The 21,638-nt window shown below is 41.2% G+C and overlaps 1 protein-coding gene across 3 annotated transcripts in view; it reads right to left on the bottom strand.

Moving 5' to 3' along the window:
• Positions 1–21,638, bottom strand: part of LOC127652543 (Na(+)/H(+) exchange regulatory cofactor NHE-RF1-like) — a 68,610-nt gene that overhangs the window by 20,777 nt on the left and 26,195 nt on the right. For 2 of the 3 annotated variants that reach the window (XR_007971742.1, XM_052138722.1), the window contains exons 3-4: positions 10,677–10,850; positions 279–432 (exon numbers count right to left, since the gene is read on the bottom strand). Coding sequence is in view for 2 of the 3 variants with exons in the window: in XM_052138722.1 (XP_051994682.1) it covers positions 279–432; positions 10,677–10,850 (328 nt within the window). In the remaining variant the exon portion in view is untranslated. The remainder of the gene's footprint in view (positions 1–278; positions 433–10,676; positions 10,851–21,638) is intronic. The other variant, XM_052138723.1, reaches the window with a different exon arrangement.

Here is a 21,638-nt window from a genome sequence, read left to right as displayed (position 1 = left end):
CACTTGGAGAGATCTTTGAGACAAAACGAGATGACCAAACAAAATTGTCTTCTGTTCTGACTGTTTTAATAAGAAACAACACCAGCACAGAGAGAGAGAAACCTGAGTGTAACCAGTCACACATGCCTGACCGACGATTATTCTGCATCAGATGTCATCTAGAGTTAGTAAAAAGTAAGAAGTATGCTTAAAATTTGTTGAATTGGGCTTACATAAGCTCTTCTTGACAAAACAGACCAGTTTCATTTTATATTTTGTCTCAGATGAGAGTTTTATACCTGTGATGTGCTCTGCAGTGGGCGTCACCCGACACTTCTTGAAGAAAGCATCTGTGTCTGGATCTACAACTAAGAGAGCCGTCTCATCTCCACTGGCTTTAATAGCAGCCACCACCTCTGAATGCTGCTTGCCTTCCACTGGAACTCCATTCACCTGCAAATAAAGAGAGACATTTGAATATTTGCAAGACTTTCAAAGTGTTAAATGAGTACTAGGAATATTCCGGATGAAATACTTGAGTGTTGAAGATGCTACTTTGAAACTGTAGATTTTCAAGCTAAGAAGTTACAATCAAGTTACACTATTTTGAAAATAGCTAAGCTCCTGTCACGCTTAGATTAAAAAAAAATTACAGCAGCAATCTTCAGGATGAAATACTAGCATACAAGAGTGTTGGAGATGCTACTTTGAATCTTTAGCTTGTCAAGCTACATAGTTACAGTCAAGCTACTCTTTTGAAAAAAAAAAAAAAATAAATAGTTAGCAAAATTACAAGCAAAACACAACTACACTACTAACAAAAAGCACTACTACACTGACTGTTTAAGTGGGTAATACCATTTAAAATATTAGTAGGCATCAGATTATTTAATTTAACCAGAGCATCATTGTTCAAAACAAATTGAAAAAAAAAAGAGATGTAACATTTTGTCGTGCTACGCAGCTAATTGTTGCAAAAAGTGGCTCAGTACTGGAAATGCTAGACTGTTTTGAAAACAGCTAATTTACTGTCACACCTAGCTGCAGTAAAATTACTGAAGCTATCTTCAGAGAAAAATATTAGCAAACTAGCATGCTGGAGATGCTTTGAAACTGTAGCCTGTCAAGCTAAGTATTTAGTCACAGCTAGTCTTTAAAAAGTAGTTAGCAACACTCCAAGCAAAACAACTCATTTAAGAAATTAGCTAACTTCATTGAATTTAAAGGGTGAAATAACTTTTTTTTAAATATATAACAGAATACTAATTTAATCAGAGCATCATTGTTCAATACAACATTACAAAAAACAGCAATGTAGCATTTTGTCATGCTACACTGGAAAGCTAGACTGTTTTGAAAACAGCTGAGCAACTCTCACACTACTGAATGTAGCTGCATTAGTAGTTTGCTTCCTTTTATCAGCTATTCTCTGCTGTATATTGCCAACTATTTTATAATAGAATATTTACCCAATTGTGATGATTAAAATGTTTTACTATGTTTTAAAAGTTCATACTCCTGAAGAATTGTAATTAAATACTTCACATGTATTCTGAATTCATAATATATATACCATTTTAAAATTAATTAATTACATTTGATGAAATGTGTCACAACTGAAATGCGTAAATCTTAAAAACAGACTAAAATATATATTTTTTATGTGTGATGGAGGGAAAACTTTGCTCATAATGAAGTGAAGCTCTCACCTTTGGATGTTACCCTGAAATCTATTTTTAGCATTATTCACATCTGCATTGTTCCAACAAAGAAAGTGTTTATCAAAGCAAGCATTCATTTTTCAATATTATCAGTCTTGTTTCCTGCAGTCCAAGGGAAGGATATCCTGTACCGTTTTTTAAATATTCACAAGTTAAGGCATACACACAAGAGACAAGTTTGTCTGAAATGAATATCAAGGTCACATCTGACAGGATCCAAGCCTGATTCTGGACAATAAATGGATAAAAAGTCCAGTGTTCTAATGTAGGCTACTGTACGTTTTGGTGGCACTTATTTAAATGAATAGTTCACCAAAAAAATTACAATTCTGTTATCATTCACTCACCCTCATGTCACTCAGATCCTATATTCTTTTCTTTCTTTCTTGAAACACAAACTAGGATCTTAGGCAGAATGTCAGAGCTTCCTTTTTCCATACAATGAAAGTGGATGCCACTTTCATATTGTCAAGCAGGGCTTTACATTAACACCCATCCATCTGGGAAAATATGGGTAGAAATTGGCAGTGGCGGAAATATACTGGCCACTTTGGCAGGTGACATTTTCAGTTTTTTTCTGCATTGAAAATTCTGTGAATGTCGGGCCACCAAAGGAAATTGCAGAAACTCTAACTGGTATTAAGACAGAAAGGTTGCGGATTAATATTAAATCTATTAGGGTAAATGTATTAGATAACTGTAAACGTTGTAGTTAAGGTTAAGGTTTCTTAATGTGTTTGGGCTATTTGATTTTTCATAACAAATTCTATAGTTTATTTTTCAGAAAGAATATTGTAATGGTTCAATGAAATGAGGAAGCGGAAACAGCGATTCCAACTCAGGTATGTCACTTTTATTTTATAAATGAAACACGTCCACATCAAGTGTGATGGTAAAGCTTCACAACAGCCGACAGCGGCCAACAAACACACACACACAGCTTGTCAGCTTGTGGGGTTTGATAGAGCAGAAGATCCCCCATTTCCAGGGAAATGGAACAGGGTGGGAGATGAACTGCTCCAGCACCAACAAGCTGTTCCACGGCCAGCACCTACCACTGGCAGGTGTCATGGAGCTGCTGAGCAAAGGCAAACGGGCGGCCGAACTCGCTCAGCATCAAGGAGTGGAAACGCTGCCGGTGTTCTTCTGGGTTGCGGTCGATCCATTGCGGGATGGACATCTTCAACCTCACGTAGTCCAGTAAGTCACCGATCGGAAGTTGTTGCGCAGTGATCTGGGCTTCCCCGGTCAGCAGCGGCAGTATATGTACCACCCATTGTTCCTGTGGCCATCTCAGGGCTTCGGTCATGTGCTCAAAGAGCTCGAGGTACATCTTGAGGCCCCATCTTTGTTAGCAGCATGTGAGGGTTCACTGCTGCCAGGGAACGTTTGGCATGCACCAGCCGGTCCTCTTCCTGGGCCCAAAAGAGCACCTCAAAACGCTGCTGCTGCTCCACACGCATGTCAACGATAGCCTGGTGTTGGGCCTGGTGGATGCTGGCAAGGGACCTGAAGACTTATGAACACCATGGCACCGTATCTTCTTCCTCTTTTATCCCGGGTTTTTGGCACCAGTGTAATGGTTAAATTAAATGAGGAAGCGGGAAACAGTGATTCCAACTCAGGTATGTCACTTTTATTTTATAAAATAAACACATCCACCTCAAGCGTGACGGTAAAGCTTTAACAACAGCCGACAGCATCTAACACACACAGCTTTTTGGCTGGGTTCTCTCTCCCCCTCTCTGGTGTTTTGGGCAGCTTTTATCTCCCACCCTCTCACTGTGAATGTAGAAATCACAATTAGCAGCAATTCATCTCAGGTGAAAACACTTACAGCTTCCTCCCTCCCCAGACGAAGGCTCGGCCATGCCCTCACCCCCACAGCTATCTACATTGACCTAACTACAGTATTGTGGAGCCATCCATGGTCTTACCTGTGCTTATGGTCTTATTACAAATGCCACTGATAAACAATGGAACAACAATGGTAAACTTTCTTGAAGGCAAATCCTGTACAATTTTTAATAAAGGCATATAAAGTCTGGACTTCCATGAATTATGGGCAAACTGTTGACAAAATGTTTTCTCCTGTTCTCTCCTACTCCTGTTCTAACTAGTTATCTTTGCCTTTGAATATTTCAACAGATGACTTAAATCATTAAGCTTCTGTCCTGCTGAATTTATATCAGTCACCAGTTACCTTTATCAGTTTTTGGGAACGGATCTCTCTCTGTATTTGGAATGAGGGTGTGTCTGTTAGTTGAGTTCACACAGCATCAGAGAGGAAAAAGACAATGTGCGCTCAGCAGCAGGAACAATAGCTGCCTGTCCAACACAAAGAGCGTGGCTCACAGAAGGAGCACTGGAGGCCCCTCTGGGACAACAAAGAGCCCTCAATCCCCCCCTCTCTTTCCTTCCCTGCCTTCACACATACACTGGTGGCCTTTCTGTAGCCCTTAATCTGGATAGCGGGCCGAACGTGAACACAGTGAGAATAATAACTTGCACAAGAAAAGGAGAGAGCTGTGAGTCCCCCACAAATCAGAAATAAATGAAGATGAATGTTGAATGTGTAATGGATATGACAATTTAGTAGGTTTGGTCTTGGCCGACTAAACATTCATACATTCCCTGTGAAGCCTAGACAGATATTGCTGGGGAGGAGGAGGGTTACACAGGAAAAACTTTGGTAAAGCGTTGATAGTGAAACCAGCTACCAATAAACAACTGAAGCAAACTACATGTTCGACAAAGAGAGAGAACACAAGTTGATTGGCTAACATATTACAAGTCAAACAGTCTTGTGAAGCCAGACCTTTGACTAAAATGGCAAAAGGTCAGGTAAAGGCTCATTTATACTTATTGGGCGAAAATAATTTTTTTAGTTCACCTAAAATGATGACGTTTTATTTCTGCCAAGGTTTTATTTTGTTTCTCCTTCTCCTCCACCTCCTCTTCCTCGGCGGCCATGACATGAAAAATGTCCTTGAGGGTGACCTCATTAAAGCCCACCTTGCTGGCCAGATCACAGAAATCCTTCACATATTCCTCCAGGGGACGATATCCCTGCTGTAGGCTGAGGAGTTGAACTGCTGTATTCATTGTTGTCGGTCAGGTATTCTGTAACATTTCTGGACACAGGGAGTGACAGGAAGATGAAGGTGATGTGATGAACCCAAGCGCAGTTTTATTTTTCAAAAGTGGAATCCAATAACCCTAATATTAAACGTGAATCAAAATAAAACAAAAACATGAACGACTAGACTAGGCTTGACTAAAGACTTGACATAAACAAAACTTGACTAAAACTAACCTTGACGTGACTTGACCAAAACAACAGTTACATTCACAATACCTGAAAAAACACAATGGCAAACATGAGGGCTTAAATACACGGACATGGTTAACAAGTAAACAAGACAACCAATCACAAGACTAAACTATAAACAAGATAACAAGACTGAATGCACTTAAACCAATGAAAGTAAACATAAAATGGGTAAGCGGGGCAGCCTGCGGACTAAGCTAAAGCTAAACCCACATCGCCCAGCGCTACCGAGCATCTTTCTCGCTAATGTACGGTCTCTGGCAAATAAAATCGACGAACTACAGCTTCGGATTACTCAGCGAATATTTTTGGACTGCAACGTTATGGTTTTCACGGAAACTTGGCTCAATAGCACCATTCCAACCAGCGCGATTGAGCTAGAGGGGCACAGTATCCATAGAGCTGACAGAATGGCTGTGGACTCTGGTAAAAGCAAAGGTGGGGGTGTTTGCATTATGTAAACAGAACTTGGTGCACCGATGCTGTTATTACCAAATCCCACTGTTCTGCTGATATTGAGTACCTCTTTATCAAGTGCAGACCCTTTTACCTGCCCCGTGAATTTACATCTACCATAATCGCTGCACTATATGTACCCCCAGATGCTAATGCTAAGCTAGCCATGAAGGAACTCTCTTCTGTTGTTAGTAAACTGCAAACAACGCATCCGGACGGAGCTTTTATCATTGCTGGCGACTTCAATCACGCCAATTTGAGGACAGCACTCCCCAAATTTTATCACCGGGACTGGGAATCCTACACTTTATCCAAGGCCAGTCTGAAGAGGGGAATTAAAGCAGCAAAATACAACTACAAACTGCGGATTGAGGACAATTTTACGAACAATGACCCCCGACGTATGTGGACAGGCATCCATGACCTCACAAACTACAAACCTGCGAACAGCACCCCCCCAACCAGTAATGCCACCCTCCCAGACAAACTGAACACCTTTTATGCTCGCTTTGATCGTGGAAACACAGAACAACCCATAAAAGCTGAGCTCCCACCTGATGATCTGCCATTGACATTTTCCTCCAGTGACGTGTGCTCCACCCTGAGCAGAGTGAAGGCACATAAAGCTGCTGGCGCTGATGGCATCCCGGGCCGTGTGCTCAGGGCCTGTGCAGAACAGCTAGCTGACGTCTTCACCAACATGTTCAACCTCTCCTTGGCCCAGGCCATTGTCCCCACCCGCTTTAAAACAGCCACCATTGTACCAGTAGCAAAGCATGCTGCTGCAGTGGCCCTCAACGACTTCCGCCCCATTGCTCTTACTCCCATCATAGCAAAGAGTTTTGAGAGGCTGGTCCTCTCCCACCTGAAAACATGTCTGCCCCCAACACTGGACCCATATCAGTTCAAACCCAACAGGTCAACTGAGGATGCTATCGCCTCAGCTCTTCACCCCGCCCTGACTCACTTGGACAAAAATAACATGTATGTCAGGATTAGGGATGTACAGAAATTTTGGCCCCGAAAATGGCACTTTCGGTGCCTCTTGAAATGGCACTTTCAAGAGATATATATACAGAGTACAGCAAGAGATTCTACAGGAAAGTGCCCCGATCCACAGCAGTGCCACAACTAGCGCAGCTACACCACAACTTGAGACGTATCTAGCTGAACTACCCATTGCCAGAAATGACAATCCCCTTGACTACGGTTGCATAAACAAAGACCGCTTTCCTTTGCTTGCGCGGATATTTATCTGCACAAGCACCAGCACAGAGAGTGAGAGACTGTTCAGTGCAGCATCTCGTCTTCTTGATGAGCTTTCTGACAGGAGAGACTGTCAGAAAGTTTAGCAACTTTTGTTCTTGAAGAGAAACCTGTCACTTGTACTTAAATAGAAAGCGGTCCAATATGATGTGTATAGCAATTACATTACACTTGTTCTTCACTTGAGGATACATCTGTCGTTTACAGTTGAGGTTGGATTTAGTTCAATTACTGCTGTTTTGCACAATAACGTTCACTTAAAGTGTACATACGTTTACATAAACAGAATAGAACACTGATCTATATATATAATTATATATTATAGTTATATATAGATCAGTGGAATAGAGGCCCTCTGCCATTCTGTGTTCTGCCTTTTTGTTTTAATTAAAATTACTGTTGCATATTTAAACTTTTTGACAGATGCTAGCTAAGTTCATTGCTTGACTGTTGTTTTGCATATAATAGTTTTCTAAAACTTTACATTATTTGGAAAATTGTTAATAAAATCTGTAAAATTAGATTTTTACAGAACTGAATGAAGAATAATATTTAATATAGTTTTAATATATGTTTTGTCCAATTTTGGTGTGTTACTTTCAATAAAAGTGTGATTTATTTTATTGGTTTGTAGTTTTTCAATTCAGATTCATTAAATTCATGAAATTAATGAAAAAGTATAATATTAATACAATTATACACAAAAAAATTTGGTACATTTCGGTTTCGGTTTTCGGCCAAGTGCATCCTGGATTTTCGGTTTCAGTTTCAGCCCAGAATTGTTATTTCTGTGCATCCCTAGTCAGGATGCTATTCACTGATTTCAGTTCTGCCTTCAATACTGTGATCCCATCCAAGCTGATCTCCAAGCTCACTGATCTTGGCATTAGCCCCTCCCTCTGCAACTGGACCCTGGACTTCCTCACGAACAGACCACAGTCTGTTAGGATAAGCAACTACAAATCCTCCACCCTCACTTTGAACACTGGTGCACCACAGGGCTGTGTGCTGAGTCCAATCCTCTACTCCCTCTTCACCCTCAACGGCATACCTGAGTCATGGCTCCAACTCCATAATCAAGTTTGCAGATGACACCACGGTGGTAGGTCTGATCAGCGGCGACGATGAGACGGCCTACAGGGAAGAGGTACAGCACCTGGTAGTGTGGTGTGCCAACAACAATCTCACACTCGACACCCAGAAGACCAAGAAACTGATTGTGGACTACCGGTGGACTAGGAAAGGACACACACACACTCCCATCTACATTGATGGGGACGAAGTGGAGAGTGTGACAAGCTTCAAGTTCCTGGGTATCCATATCTCTGAGGATATTTCCTGGACCTACAACACCTCCACTCTGATTAAAAAGGCGCAACAGGGCCTTTACTTCCTTAGGAAGCTAAGGAAAGCTCACCTGTCCCCCCATATCCTGCTGAATTTTGTGAAATTTGAAAGTGTCTTAACAAACTGCATCACAGTGTGGTATGGCAACTGCACTGTCTCAGATCAGAAGGCACTCCAGCGGGTGGTGAAAACTGCCCGATACATCACTGGTGTCCAGCTACCCTCCATCAATGACATTCACAATAAACGCTGCCTAAGGAGGGTGAGAAGCATTATCAAAGACACCTTTCACCCCAACCACGGTTTGTTTACTCCTCTCCCATCTGGGAGACGCTATAGGAGTCTACGCTTTCACACCAGCAGACTCAGGAACAGTTTCTTTCCCTCAGCTGTCAGCCTACTGAACTCTAAACTCAGGGGCTGAACATCCCACCCGAACTTCATATTTTTATTTTTATTTTATTCATTTATATATATTTATTTAATTATATTTTTATATTTTTTCCCTTGCACATTTCTTGCACATAACGTCTACCTCTTGATGCTGCTTGCACTGTTATGGCCACCGGCCCTATACATATATTTACACATTTACATACTTACCTCATTCTGTACAATGCACCTTCAGTTTATGCTTCTTCATTTGCACCTTGTACTGTATTATAGACATTTGCATTGAGCTGGTGTCTGTTTCTCTACATCATAACTTTGCACTCAAAAAACCCATGTTGTATATACTTACATATATATATATATATATATATATATATATATATATATATATATATATATATATATATATATATATACATACATACTACTTCTGGTTAGATGCTAATTGCATTTCATTGGCTCTGTACTTGTATTTTGCACAATGACAATAAAGTTGAATCTAATCTAATCTAATCTAAACTAAAAGACAATACTAATAACAAAGTAATCAACCAATGAAAACAAGCCACATGAACAGGGGAAACACATGACAAAATCACATGAGGGAAACAGAAATCACGTGACATAAAACAGGAACGTGTCTTTTATTAAAAATAAAAGACATGAAAACATGAACCAACAGAAGAAACATGACATATATGCATGTAAACATGATTTTAGTGTGATAAAATCATTAACTAACCTTTTCTGAGCAAAGTTCTATCCAATTTTACAACCTCGTTGCCATGACGACTTCACACAATAAACCTTAAAATGACTGTAAAAACAATGATTTAAACATCTTTACAGCTCAAATAATACAAGAGTTTAAACAGAATTAGTTTGTGCTTTTATAAAATTACTTGAATATAAAAATATTTGCCTTTAATACCTCCAAAATGGCCCCATTCACTTACATTGTAAGTGCTGCACTGTACCCTCGAAAAGGAGGGACGAGTCAAAATAATTTTTTGTATAATACCAAAAATGCTGTCGATTGAACCCAGAATATTCCTTTAATTTGAATAATGGTACAGCACTCTCTACAAGCGATTGCACAAAATACACATGGGAAAATAGCAAAACTTATCTAGTATGTGCCTCAAACAAAACTGAGTATCTTTAAAAGATTTTATGTTACTTTGGCAAATCCAGTGATCATTTTATCTTCAAAATGGCTCATAGTAGGAAAGTCTTAACTATGCAGTGACCAAAACATGTTAAACTATTTCAAATCAATATATTTTATTTAAGCTTCTTCAAAGCTACATCCCAAGCTCTTAACCAACAACATGAGGTTCATCCTGAAATGCTTTTAAACAGTGCTGAAGGATTATATGCTAGACACTTTATCTTTACCATCTGCTTCAATTCTCAGCCATTTAAAGTTACGTTTTAAGAAGAAATTCATAAATAGGTAGTTTATTTTTGTCTTGGAAACTATTTGTAACATTATAGCGTAATATCAAAAGGGTTTTAAGAGCATAAGAAATATAAATTCAGTCAAGTGTGTCCAAACATTTGACTGGAACACAAGCTCAAGAAAACATTATCATTGCCTTGAGTAATACACCGTAAATTCAGTTTGCTCTGTTTGACGTTGTTTGCATTCTCTTCTCTCTGCAATGTTAATGGTGGTGATGAGCTTGTTCCATGGCTCTTGCCCATGTTCCATTTCTATCCCATGAGTCTCTCCTCCTATGTTCTCAACAGGATGGGCTAAAAAAGTTGCACAATGTGCAAATGTTTCTTTTCTAGGAACAGTGTGTATGAACGCTATACCTGGAAAAGTATAAATCCATCATGTTTTATTCTAACCTCAGTGATTTACTAAAATTCAGTAGGCTTCCTTTTTTATAAAACTGCTGATACAGAATACAGAATACAAAATGTGAAATGATTAGCTCTGTTGCTAAAACTAGTGAGCTGCCTAGTTGTTTTACTTCCAGAATGGTAGCTCTACTGGAATGACTGTTAGTTTAGTCTCATGTGAGTGACCATTAACAGAGTTGCTGCCTAAGTAGAGCGTTTCAGAACAGTCACTTATGAGATTCCATTTGAGTAAGGATGCTACCTAAGTAGGTAGTAGACAGCGAGATGGCTCAATAGGGTTTGGGTTTGGAACAGGGCTAATGAATTTGTACCTGTATTATCTGGTCTTTGGGCTGCAGACCGGACATCTCTGCTGGCGAGTCAACATCTACAGCTCTGATGTATTGACCGGGTCGGGTCTTCTCACTGTGGAGGTTGAAGCCGAAGCCGTTGGGGCCTTTCCGAATGACACAGAGCCGAGGTCTGAGCTCCAGCTTAAAGTCCTGCTGGACAGACACAACACAACACCAGCACAATGAAACACAAGCTCATGCCACTGGAATGCAGGAATTGTGGTGACTGTATGTCAGTTTACTTCATCAATAGTATATTTTAGAGCAATGCTTCTCAATTGGTTATCCAGTGGCGACCCAACACAGTACCTGTATTTTTTATGTCCTTAAAAACATATTACAAAAACTAAGAAATTTTGGTCTTTAAATCTCTTGAATTTAGATAGTTCCACGCTGTTGGCAGCCAATAATTCACGCTAGCACCATCTTTGTAAAAAGCTCCAAGATCACATCTGATTTTCCACAACTCATGTTAGCTGGAGTTCTTTGTCTAATGAATGTTCTTAGACAGATATTTGATCAATGTTTTGTCTGCAGAATGATCCAAAAACACTTTAAACTGCAGTACAGCCCATTGAAGAGACTGCAAGTCTATCCCTCACAGCCTCGTTGTCATTCCCATTAAAAATCAAAGATAGAGCTAGCGTGAAAAAGGTACAAAATACACTGTAGTAGGAACAAACCATTTGTATTCTTGCTGCAAGTGAACCCGTATTTAACATAGTGTGGGTCATATTTTTAATCTTGCATAGTTTTGTTTGTGTTTTTTGAGAGTGACTGCGTGTCACGCAGCCTGTCTCTGTTGACATCTACTTAATATGTCTAGCTTCTATCAAGTGAAAGATTAATTTGAGTTTGATTGGACGCACAGCCTTTGATGTCGACAACAAAATATTTGGAAAGCGTTTTCTTCTCTCTTTTTGCTTTCCTAACTACACATACACAGATCAGCCACAACAATAAAACCACCTGCCTAATATTGTGGAGCTCCCACTCATGAATTTGAGAATTTCTGTAACTGCTGATCTCCTGGGATTTTCACAAACAACAGTCTCTAGAATTTACTCAGAATGGTGCCTAAAAGATAAACCATCCAGTGAGCGGCAGTCAGGGGCGTAGCACCAAATTTTGGGCCCTGGGTACAAACCATCTTGCTGGGCCCCCGTACCAAATATGTATGTATAGAAAACTGACTTCTAAGGGGCCCCCCCTGCCTCGGGCCCTGGGTACTTGGTACCCTTTACCCCCCCAGTCCGACGCCCCTGGTGGCAGTTCTGTGTACGGAAACGCCTTGTTGATGAGAGAGATCAACAGAGAATGGCCAGACTGGTTTGAACTGACAAAGTCTACAGTAACTCAGATAACCACTCTTTTCAATTTTGGTGAGAAGAATATAATCTCAGAATGCTACTCTGAGATGCGGGTTGGTGCTGTTTTGGCGGCACGAGGGGGGCCTACACAATATTAGGCAGGTGGTTTTAATGTTGTGGCTGATCGGTATACATGTTTATAGTTGGTTATATATGGTTATATAGTATATATGGTTAGTTGCATTTTATTATTTGCATTTAGCATTGTTTTTATTTCCCTCCTGTTCATGACCCTATCAGAACAGATCTGTGACCTTTTTGAGTCGTAACACACCTGTTGAGAACCACTGTTCTAGTGTTATGTACTGGGGACAAAGGGAAGACACACTGTAAGCTGTTGGAGAGGAATTAGTCCAGACAGAAGGATGTTTTCTCTTTGTTCTGAATGTGGTGGAAGTGAACGGCACACAAGATGAGGTCACTTGATTACGACCCACCCCTCACTGTTCACTGGCAGTATGCTACATTGTCATCCAACACCCTTCCGCTACGTATAACAAGTTGGGACTTTTTATAGACCACTTTTTAAAGAATGGTTTGTGAGATACTATTTGTGTTTAAGTTGCTGTCATTATAATTTGCCTAGAGAAACATCCAATGAAAGATATGCAGATTTCAACGCAGTTGAAGATTTGCTCTTATACACCTTTAATTGTTACAGAAACACAAATACAATCTCCTAGGGGGTAAAATAGACCTTAGATGTCATACTTAATTTGACAAAAATACAGTTCATTGGCTGGTACTGTCGCTTCTAGGTCACGTCCAATTTTCGAAACCCATGTTTTATTGAGTTTTTGTCCACTGGACAAATGTTCAAGAAAGACATATTTTCAAATGCTAATTGTACATAAGTATAAGCAATCATACTAGTAATACAATGTATAAATGAAAGGCATGCAACTAATTCTAAACTACACAAAATCTTTCAGCTGCCACTCAAGGTGAACTTTCGGGCTGCCAAAACAAAATGAATGATATGCATCTTGCGTTGGGTGCTTTATAGGTGCTAAATATGCTTCTCATCTGAGACGTGCAATGAAGGCTTGTTTTCGTGTGAGTGTGGTGCGACTCGCAGAACCACTCATTCAAGGGATTTGCTCTGCTGGATTATTATTTTGACAAGTGCCAATATAAAAGATTTTTTTAAATACACATCATCACCCTTACTGAAACTGATCACGATTTTACAGCAGTAACAGCAACTTTGGTATTTTGACAAAACTTTTACAGTTTCATATGCTAATCTATTACATGGAATCAATTTTATTAGAACTGTGGCAGCTGTAGTTAAAGTTTCTAAATGTGTTTAGCCTACTATTTTTCACAAATAATTTTTCAGCAAAATAAATATGTTCATAAATATATTCCATAAATGATTTCAGCAAAACCAGTAATAATATTCCATGAAAAGAACACTTTACTGAGTTGTGACTGTATTAGTAAAAAGTTAGTTCCCCGTCTGTCGCTCACTTCAACGTTGTGTCAAAGAAGCAACACTTGGGGTCTATCTTGAGAGCCTCGCACATCTCTGAACTTGAGAAAAGGTAAATGAGAAATTGGCAGACAGAATTTGCATGTCCCGCCCCCGGACATATGAGTATAAGGGGAGGGAAATGCATCTGTTCATTCAGAAATTTTCTTCGGAGCCGACCGGTTGTGTGATCCGTGAGCTGCAATTCACAAAACTGTTCACCTCATCTCTAAGAGCGTATGCTGTTGAACCCTGGGTGCTTCGACAGCGCTTTCTAAAAAAGAATATTGCAAAAGAGTTTATAATATTCCATGAAAAGAAAACTTTACTGAGCTGGGACTGTACTAGTGAGAATGTTAGTTCCCCATCTGTCGTTCACTTCAACGTTAAACATGAAATGCAATAAGTAAAGCAATAAAGAGCATGTGGATGATCGTATACGTTAGTCACCACCTAAGACACTGTAACATTATGTATTACTTTACAGACTTTAAAATTGTAATAATATTTCATACTTTTTTCCGCATTGCAGTAATATGAATTTGAGGAAACAAAGTGCTCAATTACCACAAAACAATCTTGAAATAGACTTCATTTTCTGTAAGCAAACTATAATTACTCATTTGTTTCTTTTGATTTTGGAGTAAAATATGTAAAGACATCTTGACAGGTTTTGTGAAATTCCCCCATATATTTTGTCAAGGCATTTTTAAGGAGTCATAACTTTGGCATATAAATCGTCTCTACCCACAGTGGATCAAAGCAAATCTAAACCACACAGGAATAGAATAAACATAACACAGTGTTAATTCCATACATTACATCATTTTTACACCATATGAATAGAGAGTAGGGTGTATGTACTATAGTAAATTCTGCTGTACGACACCACCCTGATTCTTCCGCTCCTCCAAGCATTCTCACTAATACACAAAGCTATGGCAGAATTTCCTCTGTTCAGCTTAAGAGCAGGAAGAGCTGGACTTCCTGTGACCACACCAGCTTCCCACTGTCAGAAACAATGCGGAACAGCAACTACACCCACCCAGAACCACAGCTCCTGTGCTCCATCACCATACCGTCACTCTGGCAGACTGAGGATGGGTGGAAATCACGTACAAAATTGGTGTGGGCTTCAGAGAGGGGGTTAATCTGCACTGATGAAGAGTGCTGCTGTATTTAGATACCTATTCTGCTTGATTCAGCAATCTAAGGCTGTGTCTCATTTGGAAGGCTGCGTGCTAGGTAGGATACAAAGGCTGCAGTATACCGAGTGTCCTCCTTTAAACAAGCCTCATTTAAATGAGACGGCCTTCGTAGGACAAACGGAAATGGAACAGAACATAGTTACTATGACAGCACCCACTCTTTAAAAATAGAAGGGAATGTATGAGGTACATTTAAGGAGAGTTATAATGATGTAAAGAGAAAAGATAAATAGATTAGAAAAAATTTATTTTACAGGTGTACTTTTATTCTAATACTTTATTTAATTATATATTAATATAATTATACTTATTATATACTCTGCACCCATCTAGAAGGTACTTCAACTTGGAAATATTTTTAGAAATTTCCTTTGAAGCAAAGTATTGTGGGTATTGAGTGCCCACAAAGGATATACCTCATGCATCATCCAAATTCCTGTGAAAGAAGGTCGCATTTGAAGCCTGCATTCGAAGTGTCCTACTCGCTTTTATGAAAAGAGACAGCCTTGATGATGTATGCGGCCGAGATATGTGACCAACGCAGCCTTCCAAATGAGACACAGCCTAAAAATGCACTAGCAACTGACCAGAAGAACCTAGCAACACCCTAGCAACATCCAAGCAATGCCTAAAAACCGCCAAGAAGACCCTAGCAACTACCTATCAATGCATTAGCAACTGGTCAGAACACCCTAGCAACCACATAACAATACCCTAACAACCAGCCAGAAGAAATTAGCAATGCCTTAGCAACCAGTAGAACACCCTAGAAACCACCTAGAACTGCAATAGCAACCAGCCAGAAGACCTTGGCAACACCCTAACAACTATACAACACCCATGCAACACCGTAGCAACCCGATAGAATACCATAACAACCACCTAGAAATACCCTAGCAACTGGCCAGAAGACCCTACCAATGTCTTCTCAACCAGTAAGAGCACCCTAACAACCACCAATTAATGCACTAGCAACTGGCCAGAAGACACTAGCAATGTCCGTGCAACCAAACAGAACACCCTAGCAACCACATATCAATGCACAAGAAGAAGACCCTTGCAACAAGCTAGCAACCAGTCAGAACACCCTAGCAACTAGACATAACACCCTAGCCACCACCTAACAACACCGTAGCAACCAGCCAGAAGACCTTATCAATGCCCTAGCAACCAGCTAGAACACTCTAACAACCACCTAGCAATACCCTAGCAACCGCCCAGAAGAACAAAGTGATGTCCTCTCAACCAAACATAACACCCTAGCAACCACATATCAATGCACTAGCAACTGGCCAGAAGACCCTAGCAACACCCTAGCAACAAGTCAGAACACCCTAGCAACCAAATAGCAACACCATAGCAATCAGGCAAAAGACCCTAGCAATATCCAAGCAACCAGCACGAACAACCTAGCAACACCCTGGCAATGCCTTAGCAACCACCAATAGCACCCTAGCAACTGCCTAGCAACCGCTTAGAGGACCTTAGCAATCACCTAGCAAGGCCTACATCCCTCAGAATTCTAATCAAACTACACAAGGGATGAGTACAAACAGCTTGGGATGAGTACTCGGCAGTGACAGCAATGAAGGATCATGAAAACGATGATCGATATTGATCGTGCGTGATAATTTCAAAATTCAGTGACAACTATACACAAACTAATAGTAGACACTCAAGTAGACAAAATGACCAAATTGCCCATCCCTACACAAGGCCTAAAGAACTGTTCAACTTTAAACTAACTAAACTTTCAGGGTAGGCAAGGCCTAAATAAACAAAATAAAGTTTCCTGTTACAACAAAGACCCTGCATTCAAAACATTTTAAACCCTTCAACTTGGCCTTTCTAATGCATGTCACCCATTCCATGGTGTCTGTATTCATGCCACATATACAAAGCCATATGAGACATAGTGATAACTGTTAAAGATGTAAATCAGGTGCACCAGTCATGAATAGAACAGACCAGAGACATTGAGTACAGATTCAGACAAATCTAAGGATCAGTCAGTGTTTGAGTAAGGATGCTGTCTGCTCAGCTTCAACAACAAATGCACTGCTGCTCTATCTCAAATGCACGTTTGGCCACCAGCGACACAACAGAGGACGTGTTGTGAGCCTCGTATGGAGGACTCTAACAGAGGGCATGGAATCTGAAGAATCTGCTGCCATCACAAAAGCCTGTCCATCTCGTGAGGAGGAACCATTCACATGAAACCGGCAGGAACTGAGGGTTGGCTCTGATAGCACATCCTGTGTACACAACCCTGGCCTTGACCTTAGATCAGCCCGGCAAAACCAACACAGCCACTGCAACATCAACAACTCTTAAGAACTCTCAAATATGGAGGGAGAGTGAATTTACAATATTTTTGTGCTGTTTACATGCAGTTCCTGGGGGAACAATGACTTGCATCAAGATTTTCTAAAGCCTTTTTGTGTTTGAAATGCAAGCTGGAGTTCATGTCCAAATAGAGGAAATTTCTTCCCTAAATTCTAGTACTTGATATATAGGCCAGACTGATTAATCAGCTGTTTGGGCATTTTGAGATTATTACACAATTGGTGGGTTAACATAAGTAGCATTAGGCCTAGTGTCAGTTCCAAAATCTACTGTATCAATAGTCTTCTCAACTGATAGTTGACATGATCTTTCTTCAGATATTTTCATCTGAACAGACATCAGCTGTCCTGTTCTCTAGACATTGGCTTTTATATCGCCATTGGCAATAAAATAAAATTTAAAAAATTTAAATACTGCTCAATTCAACTCCACTAACATATTGTACTACTATCTAAATGTCATATAGTGTTAAAAATGTATATTATATTTTATTATATTTAGGAATGTCGTAAAATATTGATATATTGATTATTGATTGGCACATTATTTTTGAGGCATCGATATATTACAATTAGCCTACATTTAAATTAGAAGCCTAATTTGCATGCTTTCCAATTTACTCAGTTGGGCTTCAGCTGAATGTCTGGAATAATAGTGTCAGGAGACCACAAGAGGGTGATAAAACATTTACAGAAGCCAGTCAAGGTATCACACATGCACACACACACACACACACACACACAGGACATGTTGATGTGGCGCAGCAGATGGCAGTCTAATTTTACAAAGGCTTTTTTCCATTTAAAAGGAGCTATTATTTTGGTGAAACCCTTTCAGTTTCTGTGTGTGTGGGGCCTCCATGGATCACACTTGTTTGTCCAGAACATCCCATAGATGCTCAATCGGATTGAGATCTGGGGAATTTGGAGGCTAAGTCAACCACCATAAACTTTTGTCATGTTCCTCAAACCATTCCTGAGCAATGTTTGCAGTTTGGAAGGGCGCATTATCATGCTGAAAGAGTCCACTGACATCAGGGAATACCATTGTCATGAGAGGGTATGTGTCGTCTGCAACAATCTTTAGGTAGGTGGTACGTGTCAAAGTAACATCCACATGAATGCCATTAACCAAGGTTTCCCAGCAGAAAATTGCTCAATGGTCCTGTTCTGATGCTCACGTGCCCATTGTAGGGCTTTCGGCGGTGGACAGGGGTCAGCATGGGCACTCATACGCAGCAAGTTGCAATGCACTGTGTGTACGGACAGCTTTATATCATGGCCAGCATGGACTAGACGAGCTGACCTTCGCTCCCCATGTGCATCAATGAGCCTTGGGCACCCAATGACCCTGTCACCGATATACCAGTTGTCCTTCCTTGGACCACTTTTGGTAGGCACTAACCACTGCATACTGGGAACACCCCACAAGAACTGCCGTTTTGTAGATGCTCTGACCTAGTCGTCTAGCCATCATAATTTGGCCCTTGTCAAAGTCGCTAAGATCCTTACCCTTGAGCATTTTTTCTGCTTACAAAACATGAAATTCAAGAATTGACTGTTCGCCTGCTGCCTAATATATCCCATCCCTTGACAGGTGCCATTGTAACGAAATAATAAATGTTATTCACTTCACCTGTCAGAGGTTTTATATTGTGGCTGATGAGTGAATATATAAAATCAAATCACTATATTGTCACAATACCATGTACACAAGTGCAACAGTAGGTTTATTTTGAAGTGTTCAAAAGTCTGATTGCTTGGGGGAAGAAGCTGTCATGTAGTCAACTGGTGCAGGTCAGCTGGTGCGACTCTCTCCACCGGTGCTCCATTAATAGCGATGGGGCTGTGTACTCTGTCTTTCTTCCTGAAGTCCACTACAAGCTCCTTGGTTTTACTGACGTTGAGGGAAAGGTTATGCTCCTGACACCAGCATGTCAAAGTGTGCACCTCCTCTCTGCAGGCTGTTTCATCATTGTCAGTGATCAGACCTACCACCGTCGTATCGTCAGCAAACTTAATGATCACATTGGAGCTACGTGTTGCCACACAGTCATGTGTGTACAGGGAATACAGGAGTGGGCTGAGAACACAGCCCTGCGGGCTCCAGTGTTGAGGGTCAGTGATGTGAAGTTGCTGCCCATTCTAACCACCTGACGTCTGCCTGACAGGAAGTCCAGTATCCAGCTGCACAGTGAGCTGTTTAAGCCCAGAGCCCGGAGCTTCTCATCAAGCTTGGAGGGCACTATGGTGTTGAATGCTGAGCTGTAGTCTACAAACAGCATTCTCACATATGTGTTCCTTTTTCCAGGTGGGAGAGAGCAGTGTGTATTGTAGATGCAATGGCATCATCAGTGGAGCGGTTGTTGCGGTAGGCAAACTGCAATGGGTCCAAAGAGGTGGGCAGCACAGAGCAGATGTGATCTCTGATTAGCCTCTCAAAGCATTTGCTGATGATGGGGTCAGAGCAACAGGATGCCAGTCATTTAAACAAGTGATTTTTTATTGCTTTTGTACAGGCACAATGGTGGACATTTTGAAGCATGTGGGGAATACAGACAGGGAGAGGGACAGGTTGAAAATGTCCATAAAATCACCAGCAAGTTGGTTCGCGCACGCTCTGATGACGCAGCCCGGAATGCTGTCTGGACCCACGGCTTTACGGATGTTCACCCTTGGGAAGGATCGGGTTACATTCGCAACTGAGACGGAGAGTGAACCAACCTCTGTAGCGTCAGCCACGAGTGCCCTCTCCGTGAGGACTACTTTGTAGTCCGTGATGATGTTAATTCCCTGCCACATACTTCTAGAGTCAGTGGCGTTGAACTGTCCTTCAATATTGTGCCTGTACTGGCGTTTGGCTGCTCTGATAGAGTTACGAAGGGCATATCTGGCTTGTTTATGCTCCTCCGTGTTCCCGGAATTAAAAGCGGAGGTCCGCGCATTAAGTGCCGTGCGAACATCGCCGTTAACCCATGGTTTCTAGTTGGGGTAGATCCGTATTGTTTTGGTCAGAACAACGTCCTCTACGCACTTCCTGATGAAACACGTTACGCTGTCAGCGTATACCTCGATGTCGTCATCAGAGGCGGTCCGGAACATCTCCCAGTCCGCGTGATCAAAACAGTGGGCGGGGGAGGGATTTGTAGCCATCCCGGAAAGGAGAATTGCAATGGTCCAAAACCCGGTCCCCTCATGTGTTGTAGCTGATGTGTTGGTGGTATTTTGATGCGATTGTTTTAAAATTAAAGGAGGGCGGGGCTGAGCGGGGGGGCGTGCACCTGAGACCCGTAGTGACAGATTAATTGACAGCTGCTGTCAGACTCTAAAATGGACAGTGACTGGAGTGACGCAAGTAGCTTTGCCACGGAGCGGTCTTATGAAGTCGAGGACCTTTCTCCCCCACCTTCACCTGAAGTGGAGGAGGGTGAATTGTCTGTGGACACAGGGCCGGAGCCATATCAATTCGAGCCGCTGTCTCAAACTGCGGTTTTAACTCCCTGTTGAGCATCCGAGTGTGCATTCACCTTCACTCGCGTGCAGGAAAAACAAACGAAACGCTGTTCAGTGATGTTTATCCTTTTAGCAGGATTTTTATTTAGCAAGCTTCACTTGAACATAACATCAGTTAGCTGTTCTCTCAACTTAGAAGAATGTGACGTAAAGCGTAACGTCATCATGTACAAAACCGTATACCTCCAAATAAAACTATACAGGTAGTCAATACCGTAATACAATGTATAAGGGTGCAATACGTTTAACACTCCGCGATCGCGAACCCGCGTTTGTCGACCCCAGAGGATTAACTTTAGCCTAACCATAAATTGTGATTCAAATATATATGATCACTCACCTCAAGACGCCGCTGCGGTGGTGGAGTCCATGCAGGAGAAGCAGCGTTTGGCACTGCGTCAGCTTTTCAGCGTGAGCTGTTTGGAGAAGCCCATTTCCACCTCCATTGCGTTGGAGAAGCAATCCAGCGTAAAATGCAGTTTGCACACTCCTCCAGCTCTAGGCGGAACTCGTGGTCTTCCAGAACAAGGACGTGCAACCCCTGGTGCCTAATTTCCAAGTCTGCTGGAAAGCAATACAGTCCAGCAGTGCTGTTGCAACCAGCAACACTACACCTACCTACCATCCTGACCACTGTACTAAATACAGATAATCTACGCTAACTTGAAGCTATCCTAACTGACCTAATACTATGCTACTAACTAACTATGCTTCTAACAATACTACACTAACAAATATGCTAATTAACTACCTAGGCTACACAAAATAATCTAAATAACTATATAAATGCTATGCTAAATAGATGCTAAAATACTCTATCCTGATGGTTTTCAATACTCGCAATTCCAACTCCTGACTCGCTACAGTGGTTTTGACGAAACAAGATGGTTTTTATACTGCCATGGGCATGGTAGCTCGTACCAAGGGCGTGGTGAGTTGGAACCTGCTTACGTCAGCTGTCATCGCTTACGTCACGAAGTACCACAAACAGCCAATAGGAAAATTCAACTGCAGTAGCCACCATTCAACCT

This window comes from Xyrauchen texanus, chromosome 12 (genome assembly GCF_025860055.1).
Source record: "Xyrauchen texanus isolate HMW12.3.18 chromosome 12, RBS_HiC_50CHRs, whole genome shotgun sequence".
Lineage (NCBI taxonomy): Eukaryota > Metazoa > Chordata > Actinopteri > Cypriniformes > Catostomidae > Xyrauchen > Xyrauchen texanus.
Note: the sequence above shows the minus strand (reverse complement) of the source record. Positions and strands in the feature narration are given on the sequence as shown.